The sequence below is a fragment of the Callithrix jacchus genome, chromosome 2 (genome assembly GCF_049354715.1).
Source record: "Callithrix jacchus isolate 240 chromosome 2, calJac240_pri, whole genome shotgun sequence".
Lineage (NCBI taxonomy): Eukaryota > Metazoa > Chordata > Mammalia > Primates > Cebidae > Callithrix > Callithrix jacchus.
Window position 1 is genome coordinate 57912712 of NC_133503.1, and position 17590 is coordinate 57930301.

At 50.5% G+C, this 17590-nt stretch overlaps 1 protein-coding gene across 9 annotated transcripts in view; it reads left to right on the plus strand.

The window, feature by feature from the left end:
- The window catches only part of CHLSN (cholesin), a 124415-nt gene that overhangs the window by 15406 nt on the left and 91419 nt on the right, over nt 1-17590 (plus strand). For all 9 annotated transcript variants that reach the window (XM_035289958.3, XM_078364223.1, XM_035289966.3 and 6 more), the window contains exon 2: nt 566-695. In XM_035289958.3, coding sequence (XP_035145849.3) covers nt 567-695 — 129 coding nt within the window. In that variant the 5' untranslated portion in view covers nt 566. The remainder of the gene's footprint in view (nt 1-565; nt 696-17590) is intronic.

Here is a 17590-nt window from a genome sequence, read left to right on the forward strand (position 1 = left end):
GCCCAGCTAATTTTTTGTATTTTTAGTAGAGATGGGGTTTCACCTTGTTGACCAAGATGGTCTCGATCTCTTGACTTTGTGATCCACCCACCTCGGCCTCCCAAAGTGCTGGGATTATAGGCGTGAGCCACTGCGCCCGGCCGAGCCTGAGATTTCAAGGATGCAGTGAGCCAAGATCGTGCTACCACACTCCAGCCTGAGTGACAGAGTGAGACCCTGACTCAAAACCCAAAAAGACAGAAAGAAAATACACCAAAATGTCAAATTGGTTATCTGTAGGTGACAGTGAGCCAAGATCTCACTACCACACTCCAGCCTGGGTGACAGAGTGAGACTCTGACTCAAAAAAAAACAAAAAGATGGACAGGAAATACACCAAAATGTCAAATTGGTTATCCATAGGTGATGAAACTTGGGGGTTTGAGTTTGCTTTAACTTGTATATGTTTTCTTTATTTTCTGAAATATTATTTTTTAATGAGAGTGTCCTACTTTTTATTTAAAAATCTGATGCGAGCTAAGCTTTTTATTTCCTTGTCTTTAGCAGTTTACTTTCTTTGTTGCAGGATGGCAAAACAGAAGAGAAAAGTTCCCGAAGTGATGGAGAAAAAGAACAAAAAGCTGAAGAAGGTGTCAGCAGAGGGGCCACTGCTGGGCCCTGAGGCCATGCCAGATGGTGATGGAACCGGCCCCCAGGTAAGGCAACCAGTGCCTCGCTGGCCCTGCCCTCTGGGATCCATCTGTTACTTGATCAGGTGGTAGAGGGGATGACTCTGCCTGCTGGTCTCTCTGGAGCGGAGGCTGGAACAGATGTGGAGCCATCGATGGGCTTGGTGCCTTCCAGAAGCGATTGTAGGACAAAGAAGGATTTTAGTGAATTTTGAGTTGGAACCCCATGACTGCCTTTCTTAGCTGCCAGGAAACTGCTGTTTTGGGTGCCATGTTGTGTAGGGGACTTGGTGGTGGTGTGCAGGATGGGGAAGAGCCTGCAGCAGGCCTTTGTGCCCTGTAAGGGGCAGGTGGCAGCTCCTCACTGGTACGTGTGCAGAGGTGTGGCCTGGAAGCCTGTATTGAAGAAGGTACATCTAGTAATGTTCATGTCTAATAACACGATGATTGTGAGTTTGAAAATCACCTGTTAGCATCACTTTTTAAACAGCATGCAGTGGATTATAACATTGAGATTTGAGTATCCACCACCATTCACTTGAAAAAAATACATGAACAATCTTTTCCTAAAGTTACGCATTTTTATTCCTTGTTTTTTTGAGACACAGTCTCAGTCTATTGGCCAGGCTGGAGTGCAGTGGCTCGATCTTGGCTCAGTGCAACCTCCATCTCCTGGGTTCAGGTGATTCTCCTGCCTCAGCCCCCAAAGTAGCCAGGATTACAGGTGCACATCACCACACCTGACTAATATTTTGTATTTTTGATAGAGACGGCGTTTCACCATATTAGCCAGGCTGAACTTGCAACCTCAAGTGATCCTACCACCTCAGCCTCCCAGCAAACTGGAATTACAGGTGTGAGCCACTGCACCCGGCCTGCATTTATTTATTTATTTTTTTGAGATGGAGTCTCACTCTGTTGCCCAGGCTGGAATGCAGTGGTGCTATCTCAGTTCACTGCCACCTTTGCCACCCAGGTTCAAGCGATTCTCCTGCCTCAGTTCCCCAGGTAGCTGGAATTACAGGTGCACGCCACCACACCCAACTAATTTTTTGTATTTTTTTTTTTTTTAAGACAGAGTCTCACTCTGTTGCCCAGGCTGGAGTGAAGTGGTGGGACCTCAGCTCACTGCAACCTCTTCTGCCCGGGTTCAAGCGATTCTCCTGCCTTAGCCTCCCGAGTAGCTGGGATTACAGGTGCCTGCCACTGTACCCAGCTTATTTTTTTGTATTTTTACAAAATAGATACATTTTGTATTTTACAAAACAGAGATGGGGTTTCACCATCTTGGCCAGGTGAACTCCTGACCTTGTGATCCACCCGCCTTGGCCACCCAAAGTGCTGTGATTACAGGCGTGAGCCCCTGCGCCTGGCCCAATTTTTTGTATTTTGGTAGAGTTGGGGTTTCACCATGTTGGCCAGGCTGGTCTTGAACTCCTGACCTCAAGTGATCCTTCCTCCTTGGCCTCCCAACACCCTGGAATTACAGGGGTCAGCCACTGCACCTGGGCTGCATTTTTATGTTCGAAAGTATTTCATTACTTACTGCATCATGATTGTCCTCCACAAAAAGATTTATACATTTAAATTAGAAAATGCAAAAAGTTTTTGTTACCTACCAAGTTCTGAGTGTTAAATTTTTCTACTGCATTGAGCTGTGTTTACCATTAGTAGTATGCACTTGATCAAAACAGCATCATACATTAGGAATTTTCACAGGTTATTCTACATAAAGTGAAATTGACAAGGTGTGCATCATGTCATGGTCAGGGCATTGAGACACTGTGTCATTCACCCCACGGGAGGGCAGGGCTTTCCTTGTTGCTGCAGTTGGCCCACGCACCTATGGATCGGGCTGTCATTGCCTGAGAGCAAACCGGTTTCCATGGCCTTTGTTCCTGTTCTCAGGTCAGACTTAGGTGCTTAGTGCCTTTGTTGACACAGATGAGTAAATGGGAGTGAGAGTTTTGTTGTAGCTTTGTTGCTTAAGTCCTTAAACTGAGACCATTCTGTGATTTGGGGCACTTATTTTCAAAATTTATTTTTAAAGGTCTATCAGTAAGTGACAACTGGACTGGGTCCCTGAGTTTCTGGAAGAGTTGGAAGCCACCTGACTTGTGCTAGGACATGGTGCTGGCTTGCTACATTTGTTCAGTTCCCCAGAGTAACGCCGGGGTTCAAACTCTGCCGCTGTTTAGTGCTGGAGATCCTGTGCCCAGGGCAGTATGCCATTGTGAGATGTGGGGTGGCAGGGTCCCTGTTTTTAATTAAATAAGAAAAGGGCTGCTGTGCAGAGGGAGGCGGAAAGGGGGAGTCTACGTTGGCCCTTCTTCAAAGTGGCTCCCAGCAGGAGGCAGGCACAGCTGGCACTTGGAGGTGCCCCAAGGCCACTTGGCCACAGATGCCTGGGACAGTGGAGTGTGCCTGGTTGATGGGTGTAGCCCAGATCACTCTGGGATCCTGTCCAGTGAGGCAGCACTGAGCTCTTGGAAGTTGCCGTGAAATCATGTCCACATCTGCGCCTGCAGGCGGCTCAGCAGCCATGGGTGGAGGGGAGAAGCCAGGGGTGTGGGCCTGGAGGAGGTCCTGGCTGTGTCTTAGAGGGTCATCTCTCAGCTGCCACCCCCCAAGGGGCAAGGGAAGCGAGACAGCACCCCCAGCACAGCCATACAGCTTGTCCTAGGCTCTCTTTAGTGGGATACCAAAAGGCTACACAGAGGCGGAGGCCTGGCAGGTGCAGACATCCCGTGGTTCCTGTGCAGCAGTGAGGAGGCGGCCCAGCATTCCACCCCAGCCTCGCTCTAAATTTTGGATCCTGCTCCTCAGGCTGTTGAATTCCTGTGTCTCCCAGTCCACCTGCCTCTTCCCTTGCGCCTTCTTCACAACTTGAAGTCCAGCGATGCGGTTGCTTTTAGGTTCTTTTTGGTTTCTGGGTTCCAGATGGCTGCTGGTTTCCCGAGAGCTGTTTGAGCTCTTGTTCTGTGATTCGACCCAGTTCCGATTCTACAGCACCTCAGAGCCTCAAGCATACGTGATTTTGGTGGGCACGGCGTCATCCTGGACTTTGAGTTGAGTCGTGAGGCTTCTGGGTCTCCCTTCTTGGTTGAACCTTCCTCTTGCCTGATCCCCACATAGGCCACTGGTCACTGGCAGGACCCGCAAGATGGTTTGGCTTATGGTGACTGGGCAGAGGTTAAAACTCCCACCCAAGTGAGGAAGCGGTGTCTGTCCTTTTGTTTAAGTTGAGGTAATTTTTTAAAAGTATGTGAGTGTTTTTGTTATTAAAATACATGTTAATTAAAAGAAAGCTGGAAGCAAGAGGGGAGAGAAGAGAGCCTTTGGGTGTTTCCTTCATCTCTCCTTTGAGGGCCGGGCTTCTGCTAGTCTGTAACATGCAGCTGCCGGCAGGGTCACCCGCACTATAGCTTGGCCCTCCAGCCCCTGGTGAGGAGTTGGTCTCAGGCCCGCCCAGTAGAGCATTGTGGAGCGACCTGGAACCGGTTCCTTAGCCTTTGGATGAGCTGGCAGTGGGAAGAGGGCCTGGGAAGCTGGGGAATGCAGTCTCAGTGGAGCCGGGTTCGACAGCAGGGGTCAGCAGCCACGCTCCTTCCAAGGGAGTTGGCGGAGGGAGTTGCCTTCAGCAGAATTCTCTGCAAAGTGCATGCCCTGTGGCCAGTGTCCAGGCTGTTGGGAGGGTCTCTGTGACTGAGTGCAGGGGCCCGGGGGCTCATGGTCTGATTGATGTGTCCGGGAGCCAGTCTCCCAATGAAAAGGGGTGTCTCTGCTAATACAGATAGTTCTTTGCTGACTCTCCCTGGTTCTCATGGGAAATTGTTAAAAAACGATTTCAGGCCTTTTTTTTTGAAGTGGAACCTAAGTGCTTAGAATGGTGGGTGGCTAGGCCTAGAGAGCAGCATTCCTGGGGTCCAGAGGAGCTTGTGGAAAAGTACTGTGCTGGCTCCCTCCCCATTCCCCAGTGGATCCTGGATGAACCTCTGGAATCTGCCATGGCGGACAGAGAAGCCTGTGTCTCCCTTTGGGCCATCGTGTTGTACTCCCAGCAACGTCTGTCTGGGGAGCCCATGGGTCAGCGGCCGCTCCTGGGACCCCGTGCAGCTTCTTCCCACAGTGCGAGCACACTGAGCTTGTGCCAGGATCACCGCCATGTCCCCAAGCGCTGGGAACGTCATCAACCCTTGGGGAGCATTCCCTCAGCATTCCTGTTTCCACTCAGGCCTGTGGGCTTGGCCCAGGAAGCTGCCTGAGCCGGTGCACTCACTCCCCCAGGGTTCTGTCCCTGGTGCCTCAGTCTGGCACCACTGAGGTTTGGCTTCTCCTCAGTCCCGGGCAGCAGGGCCTCAGGGCCTCGGCTCAGGGCATAGTTTGCTGAGTTCGCTATCCCGGAGGCCCCTGCTGGCCTGGAGTGCTGGGGAGCTGGGGGGCTTGTGGTGGCCCCGCAGGAGGAACAGTTGCTCCCATGGGCCTGTCATGTGTCTTGGTGACTGGGCTACATGACTGCCTGCTGGTCTAAGAAGTTACTGGCACCTGTTGTTTCTGTCCTCCTTAGTTCTCTGGGCAGAAGATTCTGCCACGGGGGTTGGTGTCTCGGGCCTTTCCTCGCGGGGCAGAGGGGTCCCAGGGTTTGCCCTCCTTGTCTGCTTCCTGTTTCTTAGCTAAGCCCTCCTCTGGGAGCTGGGGTTTAGGAGTTCTGGCTTCACGTTCCTTTAACTCTTCCAGGCCTGGTTTCCCACTTCAGCGGGTTGTGAGGATGAGGTTTTAGATAACACATGTCTTGGGGCGGACTGTGGCGGACGTGGAAGGAGGTCATGGTGTGACTTGGCAGGTCTTTTTGTCTTTCACCCTCTCCAGTCTCACTAAAAGGGACGCTTAGCTTCTCTGTTTCTGTTTGAGGCACGGAGCTGTATGCAGGGGAAGGCAGCGTATGTGTGACCACCCCATGCAGAGCCAGCCGAGTGGCTGTGGGTTTGGAGGCCCCTGTGACAGCCCGGTCACCTCTCTGCTGCTATCAATGCCATTTGGCTGCCTGGAAATGGGAAGGTGGGCTCTCCCAGTCCACTGCTGTCAGACAACTGTCCTGGCTTCATAAAAATCCCTTATGTGTACAGGCACTTTCCATCCACTCACATGGATTTGTGACAGCAGATTCTTAGCAGCCCGGAGGTGCTGGGGGCAGAGGCGTGGGTTTTATGCTGGTTATAGTCACCTGGCCAGCTAGTCCTGGGGAAAAGACTTACCCCTGGTTTCTGATTCTGGTTACCTCATAGAGCACACTAGCAGAGACCAGGATCCCTTCCTGTGGCTGGCTGCGAGCCAGCAGAGGCTCAGCCCAGGGCAGGGTCCACATGTTAAGGCTCCACGTAAGGGCCATCGGGGCTTGAACAAGGCCTCAGCGTGTACAGCACACTGCCTTTTGTGAGCACTGCCCTGTGTGAGTGCTGCCCTGTGTGAGTGCAGTGGCCTGTGGAAGGCCATGTGGGCAGTTGTAGATCCAGGGCTCCATGTTCCCAGGTACAGCCTTTCTGGTCCTGGGTGTTTCGTGGGCTTGGCTGAAACCTACCTGAATGATCACCTGGCTGCAGGGCTTGCACCTTGCATGGCCAGCACATGGGGCCACAGGTCATGGCCAGGCAGAAGGGAGCACGGCCACCATGTGGGGCCGCAGGTCATGGCCAGGCAGAAGGGAGCACGGCCAGCACGTGGGGCCGCAGGTCGTGGCCAGGTGGAAGGAAGCAGGGCTCCTCAGCATGGACTGTCCACGTAGAGGCTCTCAAGTTGCTGCTTTTGTAATCTTGAAAATTAGATGTGAATTACACATCTGAGCCTGAAGCCCGCAGCTTTATAAAACCATCCAATGAGGCCGTGGACTTCATGGCCTTGAGAATTTGCTCAGAGCCAGAATACTTAATACCAATGGTATTTTGCACCAAGAAGCATTACTGCTCCGGCAGTGGGATTTTTGTCATTGAACTCTCGGGGCTGAGTGGTTGCTGGTGTCTGTGGAGGCTCCCTGGCAGCCCAAATTGTTTTTCTTAGTAGAATTCCAACCACCCCCACCCACATTGTTTTTATTTTCTTGGGTCTGACTGCTGCGTGCCGGGCTGTCTGTGACTGAGTTATGAACTGATAGACGATACAGCTGAAAAGCAGGTGGCACCTCAGGAACTGTCTTATGTGTGGGAAAACTGAGACCCCGAGAACTTCCTCGGTCTCCCTGAGGCCCACGTAGGCGGCAGGAGGCCGGCTCCCTTCTCCCTCCCTGCCGGCCATGCAGCCCCCCCCCCCCTGTGTCCGTCCATTTTTGTGGCCGAGTAATATTCCATGGCGCGGAATTATCACAGAGTCTCTCACCCATTTACCAGCATTTGGAAATTGAGTTGTTTCCTCTTGGAGTGGAATGTGCTGTGAACATTTGTGTCTATGTCTTTCTTTGCTTTTGTTTGTTGGGTCAGTTCCTAGGGCCAGAATTGCTGGGTCCTATAGTAAGTGTGTGGTTAATTTTTTAAGAAGCTGCTGGCCAGGTATGGTGGTTCATGCTTGTAATCACAGAACATTTTTTTTTTTATGAGATGGAGTTTTACTCTTGTTGCTCAGGCTGGAGTGCAGTGGGCGTGATCTCAACTCACTGCAGCTTCCGCCTCCCGGGTTCCGGTTGCAGCCTCCTGAGTAGCTGGGATTACAGGTACCCAACAGCAGGCCCAACTAATTTTTGTATTTTTAGTAGAGCCTGGGTTTCACCATATTTGTCAGGCTGGTCTTGAACTCCTGACCTCAGGTGATCCACCCACCTCGGCCTCCCAGAAGTGCTGGGATTACAGGTATGAACCACCATGCCTGGCCTTAATCCCAGGACTTTTGAGAGGCTGAGGCACAAGGATCACTTGAGTTCAGGAGTTTGAGACCAGCCAGGGCAACATGGTAAAACCCCATCTGCACAAAAAATACAAAAATTAGCCAGGTATCATGGTGCGTACTTGTAGTCTCAGCTACTTGGAAGGCAGAGATGGGAGGGTCACATGAGGCTGCAGTGAGCCAAGAGAGCACCGCTGCACTCCAGCCTGGATGGCAGAGCAAGACCCTGTCTCAAACCCCAAAAACATTTAACAAAAAGGAAGCGCGAGGGTTCTGGCGTCTCCGCATCCTGATTGGCATTTGGTGCTGCTAGCTTCTGAATTTTGGCCACTCTCCTGGGTATAGCCTTGTCATACTGAGTATGTAATTTTAAAAAACACTTTTTATTGAGGTATAATTGACATAATGTCAGTTTTTTTCTTTACAACTTCTTTTTTTTCTTCCAAAAGAAGTGCTTTTCTCTTTCACAATTAATTATATGCATATTTTCTTACGTATTTTTTCTGTTTTGTAGTTTTTATTTTTATATTTTTTAGAACCAAAATTTGTATTTATGTTTATATTTATGTGAGATAGGTATATAACTTCTTTTCTTCTAAAAGAAATATAGGCCGGGCGCAGTGGCTCAAGCCTGTAATCCCAGCACTTTGGGAGGCCGAGGCAGGTGGATCACGAGGTCAAGAGATTGAGACCATCCTGGTTAACATGGTGAAACCCCGTCTCTACTAAAAATACAAAAAATTAGCTGGGCATGGTGGCACATGGCTGTAATCCCAGCTACTCAGGAGGCTGAGGCAGGAGAATTGCCTGAACCCAGGAGGCAGAGGTTGCGGTGAACTGAGATAGCACCATTGCACTCCAGCCTGGGTAACAAGAACGAAACTCCATCTCAAAAAAAAAAAAAAAGACAATTCTTTTATTATTTGAATTGTCTTGGACTCCTGGTTAGAATAGCCTATTTTTTTAAGAGTTGCATAGTATTCCATTACCTTGTTTTAACCGTAATTTACTTATCGAGGTCCTTGCCACACTGTTTAATACTGTAGTTGTTTTTTGTAATGTTTTAATATCTAGTAAAGTAAGGACCTTTTTTTTTTTTTTTGGTAGAGATGGGGTCTCACTATCTTGCCCAGGCTGGTCTCAGACTCCTGGGATCAAGCAATCCTTCCTCCTCAAGCCTCCCAAAGTGCTGAGATAATAGGTGTGAGCCACCTCACCTGGCCATAAGGACTTCTTCATTGTTTTTTTTGGACAGTGTTTTTGGCCTTTTATTTGTATGAATTTTGGAATCAGCTTTTATATTCCACAAAAATTTTTCTGTGACTTATTCAGGTTGTCTTTTGTGTTATTCAGGAAAGTTTTCTGGTTTTCTCTGGAAAGGCCTTGCTTGTTTCTTGTTAGGATTCTTAGATGTTTTTGAGTGTTTCTTCCTTTGGTATGTCATAACGGTTATTGCTGGTGTACTGGGCAATTACAGATAATTTGGTTGTTGATCTTATAACTAACTGTGATGCTGAGCTTTCTACTGTCAGTTGATTCTCTTGGATCGGGCTTTTTAAGTAAATGAAGATGTATTCAGAGAATGACAAATGTGTCTCTGCTTCGTGTTTATGCCTTCTTTGTTTCTCTTCTAGCAACAGCTAGGACTTTTGAGCCAGTGTTGTATGATAGAGGTGATCATCCTTAATATGGCCATATTATTCACATTTTCCAAAGCAGAACTACTTTTGTGTTTCTGGCATAACCCAGAAACCTCATGTTTTAAAATGATTGCTGGGTAAGCTGTTGTCCTGCGGTATTCTTGTTTTGGTCTCAGTTGAATTAGAAAAGAAACATGTGCCGCGCTCTGGATGAGAAAATGGGCAGCATGTGTGACACCTGCAGCATTCCCATAGCAGCAAGGATGGCCTTCCTTTTTGTCTATTTTTTGAATAAGTGCAGGCCTGCAGTCCCAGCTTCTCAGGAAGCCAAGGTGGGAAGATCCCTTGAGCTCAGGAGTTCAAGGCCAGCCTGGGCAACATAGCAAGATCTGGTTTCTAAAAAAACAAACAAAATGAAAAAGGCACGTTGGTGTTTAAGTCCGTCTGTGAGAGCTATAGTAACGGTAGTAGGTCTGTGAGACCTGTGAGCTGTAGTAATGTCATCCTGCCTGGGCATTGCTTGCCGCCCTGGCCTTCGCATCAGTCCTAACTCGACCACGTGCTGTGCCCCTGCTGTCCGGGGTGGATTCTTTCAGGCCCAGATTTCTTTCATTTCTGTCTTCATGGCCCTGCCAGCCCTTTCTTTTTCCTTCCAGTCTCTATTTCCTCACATTCTCTGTGTTGGACCCTCGCCTTCACTCTTCTGTAATGGATAGAAATAACTTGGCAGCAGTTTTCTGAGATCAAGTTAGAGCATTTAACTTGTTCAGCAAATGTATGTTAAAAGTTGTATTTTTGTGCTGCTAAAAACACATACTTAATGCTGTGCTAACATCTATGCTTCTATACTAATAGGTTATGTGAGTGTTGTTCCATGCTTTTTTTTGTTGGATTCTAATAACCTACTGAAAGAGTTCTTCTGTGGTTTCATAGAGGAAGGTGGTAACCTGAGACTGTGTGTGTGTGTGTGTGTGTGTGTGTGTGTGTGTGTGTGTGTGTAGGATGGGGCAGGAATTAGGGAGCTTTCAGAGTCCTCATGTTCACAGTAATTTGCACAGGACTTTCCAGCAGATAACCTATTGCAAAAAAGCCGTGTGTGAATTGTACCTATGCCAATAACTGCGCTGCTTGATATATGGGTTTGTGATCGCATCCATCACTGTTGGGTGCGATGATCTCACAAAACCTGAGAAAAACCGATGAGGGATGGATGGCGTCTGACCTCGGAAGTGATTAGCAGTTCTCACTGACTTCCTGTCCTCTGCATTAAATAGCAGACAGCTCTTGGACGCCCAGCAAAGGCAAGCCTAGCCACAGGATGGGTCTGTGGGGGGCGCATTTCCCGAAGGGTGGGCAGTGGCAGTGGGGGACAGCTTCTCAGTAATGTGCAAGAAACATTTGGTGAAATTCAACATCCTGACATGAAGAGAATCAGTTTTTTCGCTCTCCCCAAGAAACATTCCTCCTAAAAAACAGCAAAGGTTTATTATAAAATCAGACATAACTTTTTTGGATTCTGTTTATTTCAAAAGATGAGAATTTTTTTTAAGCAAGTAGAGACCTTGAATTATTTCCACCAAAGCATGAGTTTTCACTTTTTTGGACTGCTGCCTAGTAAAAGGCATGCCTACAGTATACACAAAGGCAAAACAGAAGCCCCGACAGGCATCTCAAGCAGAAAGGGGTTTAACACAGGGAGTTTGGTGCTTACAAGGTTGCTGGCAAGGCTGCAGAGTGAGCTTGGCTCCTGCCCACTTCTGATCCTGTGAGAGCAGCTGCTTCGTGCAGGTAGGGGCAGCTCTCCCTCAAGTCCCTCTGCCTCCCCACCTCCCATGCGTCCCTCCGTCTCCCTGCCTGCCTTTTAGGCGAGTATCTGCCCATCTTCCAGGCTAAAAGGCTTCCCGGCCACCCTGATTTCTGAGCCCCGGCTCACCCCACGGTTTTGGCCTGGCAATTCCTTGCTCTTATCAGCTCTGGTTTGCTGGTGTTCCTGATCACCATCTCTTTCCCCCACCGGTGGGAGAGCTGGCCTCAGTCCTTCCATAAAGGCCACCTGGAGAAGCTGCTAGCCCTCAACCTTCATGGTCTGTGGAGCAGGAGCAGTCTTAGGCGGTGAGTGGCCCAAGGGGGGCAGCCTTGTCCAAATAAAGCTGATTAACCCACGGAGGCTGCCGGGGGCTTGACCTAGGGGGCTGTAGTTTACATTCTCTGAGTCTAAAACATTGAGCCCACCCAAGGCAGAAATAGCACTTCCCCAGGCTTGCCATAATCCACCCTGGTGAGAGGGTGGATTTCCCTCTTTAACGGGCAGCTCTAGCAACCTCTGAGGTCCCTCCCTGGCTGCAGGGCAGCTCCGCCCTGACAAATGGTGGCACTTGGGCAGCAGGTCTTTCTGCCTTCAGTTCTGGGTCTCCTCCTGCATGAAAGAGGGCCAGTGGCTGCACGGTCTGGCTGCAACCCTTGGGAGGTTGACAGGACTCTGGGTTTCTTGTGAGAAATGATCAGTACTGTGTCCTTGCTACAGTGGGAAAGGCTCCCATGGGCACCGCTGCACTGAGGGCTAATTAGGAGAAGAATAGGGCATCTGTGAGCGGCAAGAGTTCATTTAACTTGAAATAGAAAATTAGTATCTACGATGGGAAGTTGAGTCACCAAGAGGTTTGCACCGATGTTGCCCTTCTTCCTGAGCTCAGGCCTCTCTGTTTGCTCCCGGGAGACAAGTTCTAAAAGAGCCCCAGAGTGGAGCGCAGCCCTCCTGCTGTCCTGGCTGTCCTGGAGCCCCTTTGCTCTCCCGCTGTTCAGGCTGAATCCTGGAGCCGCTTTGCCCCTCCTGCCATTCAGGCTGAGTCCTGGAGCCCCTTTGCCCCTCCCACCACTCAGGCTGAGTCCTGGAGCCCCTTTGCTCTCCTGCCGTCCAGGCCGAGTTCTGGAGCCCCTTTGCCCTCTTGCTGTCCAGGCCGAGTCCTGGAGCCCCTTTGCCCCTCCCGCCATCCAGGCTGAGTCCTGGGTCCCCTCTGCCCCTCAAAGCCTGCCATGGCTCACAGAGCTTCTGTACCACTCCTCATTTGGGAGTCAGAGCTGGCACCTGCAGAATTACAGGCAGAGATGGTGGCTTGGGATGAGGCGCACTTTCAGAAAATCAAAGCTGTCTGATAAGAGGAGGTAGTGAGTCCTTGGAAATGCTGGGGCTGAGACATGGTGGGTATTGTAAGGGTTGCCCCAGGAAGGAGTCTTGTGGGGAGTGGATGTGAAGTAGGTGACCTCCTAGTCCCTGCCCAGCACTGCCCATCTGATTCCAGCTGTTCTGCGTCCTGTGGGGCCTGTTGACCCGTCTGCACCTCATTATGCTTACGGAACCTTCTCTGTGCGGATGGTTGAAGCAGGTTCATGCCCCTGCCATGTGAGTTGCACACCTGCTCCCAACAGGCTAATAACTGGCCTGCAGAGCCTAGGAGTGGCTACTCCTGCCCGGGTGGTGCCTTCCAGGAGCAAACACTTGCTGCTTTCAGGGCGTCGGTCGCTGGTGGGGGTGGGGGCGTGAAAACAGAGGACTCAGCAAGCATGGTGCCATCAGGGCACTCACTCAGACTTCCTCTTAAAGCAAGTTTATGTTTTAAATAATGGTAGATTTATAGTAAATTTCAAAAAGAAAAATGTTAGAGGGGCCTGTGTGACCTAGCTTCCCCAGTGTTAATACTTGGATATAGCTGTCTCAAAACCAAGACATCGACCTGCATGCATGGCACAGAGCTCGTTCACAGCCCACAGGTTTTATGTACGTGTGCGTGTGCAAGTGTGTGTGTGTGCACGTGTAGTGTCCGTGAGTGTGCATGAGTGTGTGCGGGTGTGCAGGTGTGTGAGCATGCATGTGTGTGCGCATGTGCACGTGAGCATGTGAGTGTGAGAGCGAGAGAGAGTGTGTGTGTGTGTGTGTGTGTGCGCGCGCACGTGTGCCCTGCAGTTTTTCCATATTGGTAGCTTTCTGTAACCACCATTTCGGTCAAGATACAGGAGGATCCTGCACTGCAGGGCTCCTGGTCCTGCTTCTTCACTGCCTCTCATTCATCCACAGAGCAAAGGACATTTGGGTCTCTGGGTTTTGGCTTTTGTGGATAAAGCTCTGTACATATGCGTGAGCATAAGTTTCCATCACTCTGGCATAAATGCCCAGGGCGTGGGTGCTGGGTTGTATGGCGCATGCATGTTTAGATGTTGGCGAAGCCGCTGTGCTTCTCCAGAGTGGATGTGCTGGTTTGCGTTCCCACCGTGAGCGCAGCAGAGGCTGGTCCCCTGCACCCTGGTTGGCACTTGGTGTCGTCGCTTTTTCGTTTTGGCCATTTGGATCACCGTGCTCCTGTTTCAAAAAAAACAGCCAAGTAATGTCCTAGGAATTAGGAGAAGCAGAATTAAAGCTCTTTTGCTTTTCCAAGGCTTGTGATATGTGCTGTTAGCCTCATCATTGCTGGAAGTTGACAAGTGCCGGGTACTGGGAACTTTCCTGGCTTCACGTGGGGCCATCCATGGCATTCCTGTTCAAAGTGGCTCGTTTGCTCTGTCTATGGGACAGACACTCCTGTGGTCTTTTTCTCCAGGAGCTTTTTGGGAGTAGCTGTCCCAGCCACCCTGCCAGGTATCATGCAGAGTGAGCAGGTGGAGGCCGGGCCGCAGGGCAGGTGAGCTGTTGGCTGGCCTCTCTCGTCTCTAAGCTGGGTTTTCTAGCCTGCAGGTCAGATCCAAAGAACCGCGAGAAACTGGAGGCCCAGCAGCCTTCCTCACTGCCCGGGAGATCAGACCATCCTCACTCTGGGCCAAAGGAAATGGGATCCACTTCCCCATATTCCAGAAACTCCCCGCTGCCCTGTTTCCACATCAGTATCTCATGCTGTAATTGCTGCTGTGATCAGACCAGATGTTTGCAAGTGCTGCTGCTTTGTGGTCAACAGAAAATCACTCAGCAAAATGTAATTCTTAAAAAGTAATATGTATTTTTTCCTGAGTTGTACATGATTCATGTAAAAAAATTAGAAAACAGAAAAATTTACAGAAGAAACCAGCAAGACTGATTCTGCCACCCTGAGCTGATGCTGCGGTTAATGTCCTGTAGCAGCTGCGTGTTCTGAGTGTTTCTGCAGCTGGCGTGTTTGCTTTTCCATATGCAGCGAGTCTGCTCTCAGTGTTGCCCGCCCTGAGGTCCTTGGAAACTACAACTTTTTATACTTTTTTTTTTTTTTTGAGAGGGTCTCCCTCTATCACCCAGCCAGGATCATGCCACTCATGATCAGCAGTGGCATGATCCTGGGTCACTGCAGCCTCAACCTCCCTGGCTCAAGTGATCCTCCCTGCTCAGCTTTCCAAGTAGCTGGGACCACAGGTATGTGCACCACCATGCCTAGCTAATTTTTGTATTTTTTTTAGGGACAGAGTCTCCCTATGTTACCCAGACTGGTCTTGAACTCCTGGGCTCAAGCGATCCTCTCGCCTTGGCCTCCCAAAGTGCTGGAATTACAGGCTTGAGCCACCGCAACTGCCCAGAAACTGTGACTTTAAGCAAAACGACAAACAGCAGGCCCTTGTTCAGTGTCATCGTGTTCTCACCCATCCCTTCGTGGATGAGAACAGTAGTTGGTTTCATTTTATGGCTTTCCCTTACAGTCGCACTTTGAGAGAACCTTTGCCATCAAGAGAGTTATGCGGGGCCTTGGCCGCAGCGGAGCACCTGTTATGCCGCGTCTACCCTGGGTGCCGTGATCACGCTGATAGCTTTAATTTCACCTTCTTAGATGACTGTTGATGGTCATTTTCCATGTACATATTATTTATTTGTTTTGTGAATTGCCTGTGTGTGTTTTTACCACTTCTATTGTAATTTATCGTCTCTGTATTGATTTGCAAATACATCTCTAATACCAAGAGCCCTTTATCTTTCCTTCATGTTTCAAATATTTTTCCAGTTGAGTTGTTTGTGTTTATGGCTTTTGCTCTACACAGATAGCGGCCTCCCACGCCCCACAGCTCTCTGGCTGCACAGGCCCCCCGAGGCCTGCATCCCAGACTGCTCCCTAGGGATGTGGCCCCACTGCAGATCTCCCCGACCCCCGACACCCGCTCCCGCGCTGCCCCACAGGAACCATGGGAAGACGTGGCGGGTGATGCGGGAAGAGCACTCTGGCTGCCCAGACAGCTGTGCCTTCCCGTTGAGGGCCCTTCCCAGCGTCCATTGGAGACCTTGACCTGGGAGGTGCCGGTGCGGGGAGAGGGCAAAGTATCTTGCGTTTGGCTGGGGCCCCTCTCAGAGCCGCCTCACAAACATGGAAGCCCTGCTCAACATCCTTGTCGTTGGAGGCTGCTTCTCCCTGATTTGACAGCAGATTGGTTTGCTCAGCTTTTCGTGGTGTTATGTGCTTGTCTTTCTGGCATCTCAAGGTATTTTGGCAGGAAGCTAGGAGCCAGCTGCCTGGGGATTGCTGCTGCACGTAGATCGCTACCGCATGCCCTTGTTCTGCCGGAGCCCTTCCACAGATGGAACACTGACTCAGTGCGAGCTCCCCCACCTCCTGTGGCACCTGCTCACCTCTGCTCTTGGTGTGAATTCACGTAGCCTCCTTGTCTGGGTGTGGACGGCTTGGGAGAAGGTGCCGCCCTTGATGCCCTCCCCACGCGGCCCTCCGGCTCACCCAGCCCAGGGCCCAGCGATACAGCAGTCTCAGTGGCATCTGTGGAGAGAGTAGACGTAGTTAGAGTCCGCCTGTGAGAAGGTGAGGATGGAGGTGGTTGCCTGGAAGACAGAGAGACGTCTCTGCTGGCATCTGGACCGAAGTCAGCTGTGGCACTGAGACACAGAGGCACATGGGAATCAGGAAACTGTTCTGCCCGAGGGCCTGGCAGGTGGGGAGGGGTCCTGCCGCCCACAGCAGTGTGAGTGGGGAGGTCGTGTCCACAACTGCAGGCTAAACTCACTGTACCCCAGGGTGTGGAGGGACCAAATGCTGAGCTGTAAGTCAAATGGAGCGTTACACTGTAGTGTTCACAAAAATAAGTGGGGAAAGAGTTTTCTATATGCTGTTAAGAACCCCTCATGTTGGCTGTATTCCCAACCTGATCTTCAGCCTTTTGGGATTGGGAATGTTGAAGAGTCTTAATTCTTTTATTGGATTAAAGTATTTTAAAATAAAACAAATACATGCCTATAATAAAAGTTTATGTAACGCAGATATATAAAACTTGTCAATATGGTGGACTGGTTAACATGGGAAATAGTCCCTTCTGCTTCAAATACATAAAAATACTGGAAAAGGCCAGACATGGTGGCTCACACCTATAATCCCAGCAATTTGGCAGGCCGAGGCGAGCGGATCACCTGAGATCAGGAATTCAAGACAGCCTGGCTAACATTTTGAAACTCTGTCTCTACAAACAATACAAAAATTAGCCGAGCATGGTGGCAGATGCCTGTAGTCCCAGGTACTCAGGAGGCTGAGGCAGGAGAATCGCCTGGGAGGCAGAGGTTGCAGTGAGCTGAGATCATGCTACTGCACTGCAGCCTGGGCATGGGCGATAGAGCAAGACTCTGTCTAAAAAAAAAAAAAAGCGTAACAGCAGCATCATTTAACATAGCTAATTCAAAAGCAAGAGGTAAAGAAGAGACCCAGCAGCCATGCTGGTGAGGGAGTGGACGCTGGATGCCCCCAGAGGCATGAAAGCGGGTGTACACTGTAGGGACAGGTGTGTCCCCAGTGACGTGGCACCCTGGGTAACCTTGGACACTCAGGCAGCAGAGAGTGAAACTGAACTGCCCTTCCAGCCAAGAGCCACTTGTCTTCCAAATAGGAGGCACAAAATCCTCTTAGCTGGCCGAGACACATGGCAGAGAAGCTGGGGTGGGCAGAAAGCCATTCACACAGAATCAGAGCCCCAGGCAGATGTGCACTGACCTGCCTCATGGGAACCCCCCTTTGACAAGTCAGCACACTGGGCGTTTGAGATTCACAGAGTCTCCAGCAGATGGATGCAGAGCTGCCCACAGGCCTGCCAAGGAGAGCAGCCCTCCTCTGCTTCCTCCCAGGGTGTGGGGCTCCAGTGGGGGACATAGTCCTCCTCTGCTTCCTCCCGGGGTGCGGGGCTCCAGTGGGGGACATAGTCCTCCTCTGCTTCTTCCTGGGATGCAGGGCTCCAGTGGGGGACATAGTCCTCCTCTTCTTCCTCCAGAGGTGCAGGGCTCCAGTATGGGACACGGCTCTCCTCTGCTTCCTCCTGGGGTGCAGGGCTCCAGTGGAGAATGCAGCCTGCCCCTCCCCACGTCGATCCCCTCCTGTATCTTCTCCCTGCCCTGCTGTCCTGGTGACTCTCGGCTCTGTCCTCTCTCCCACTTGGTGCCCAGAACACAGGGGTTCTCAAAAGCACTGGATGGATTCA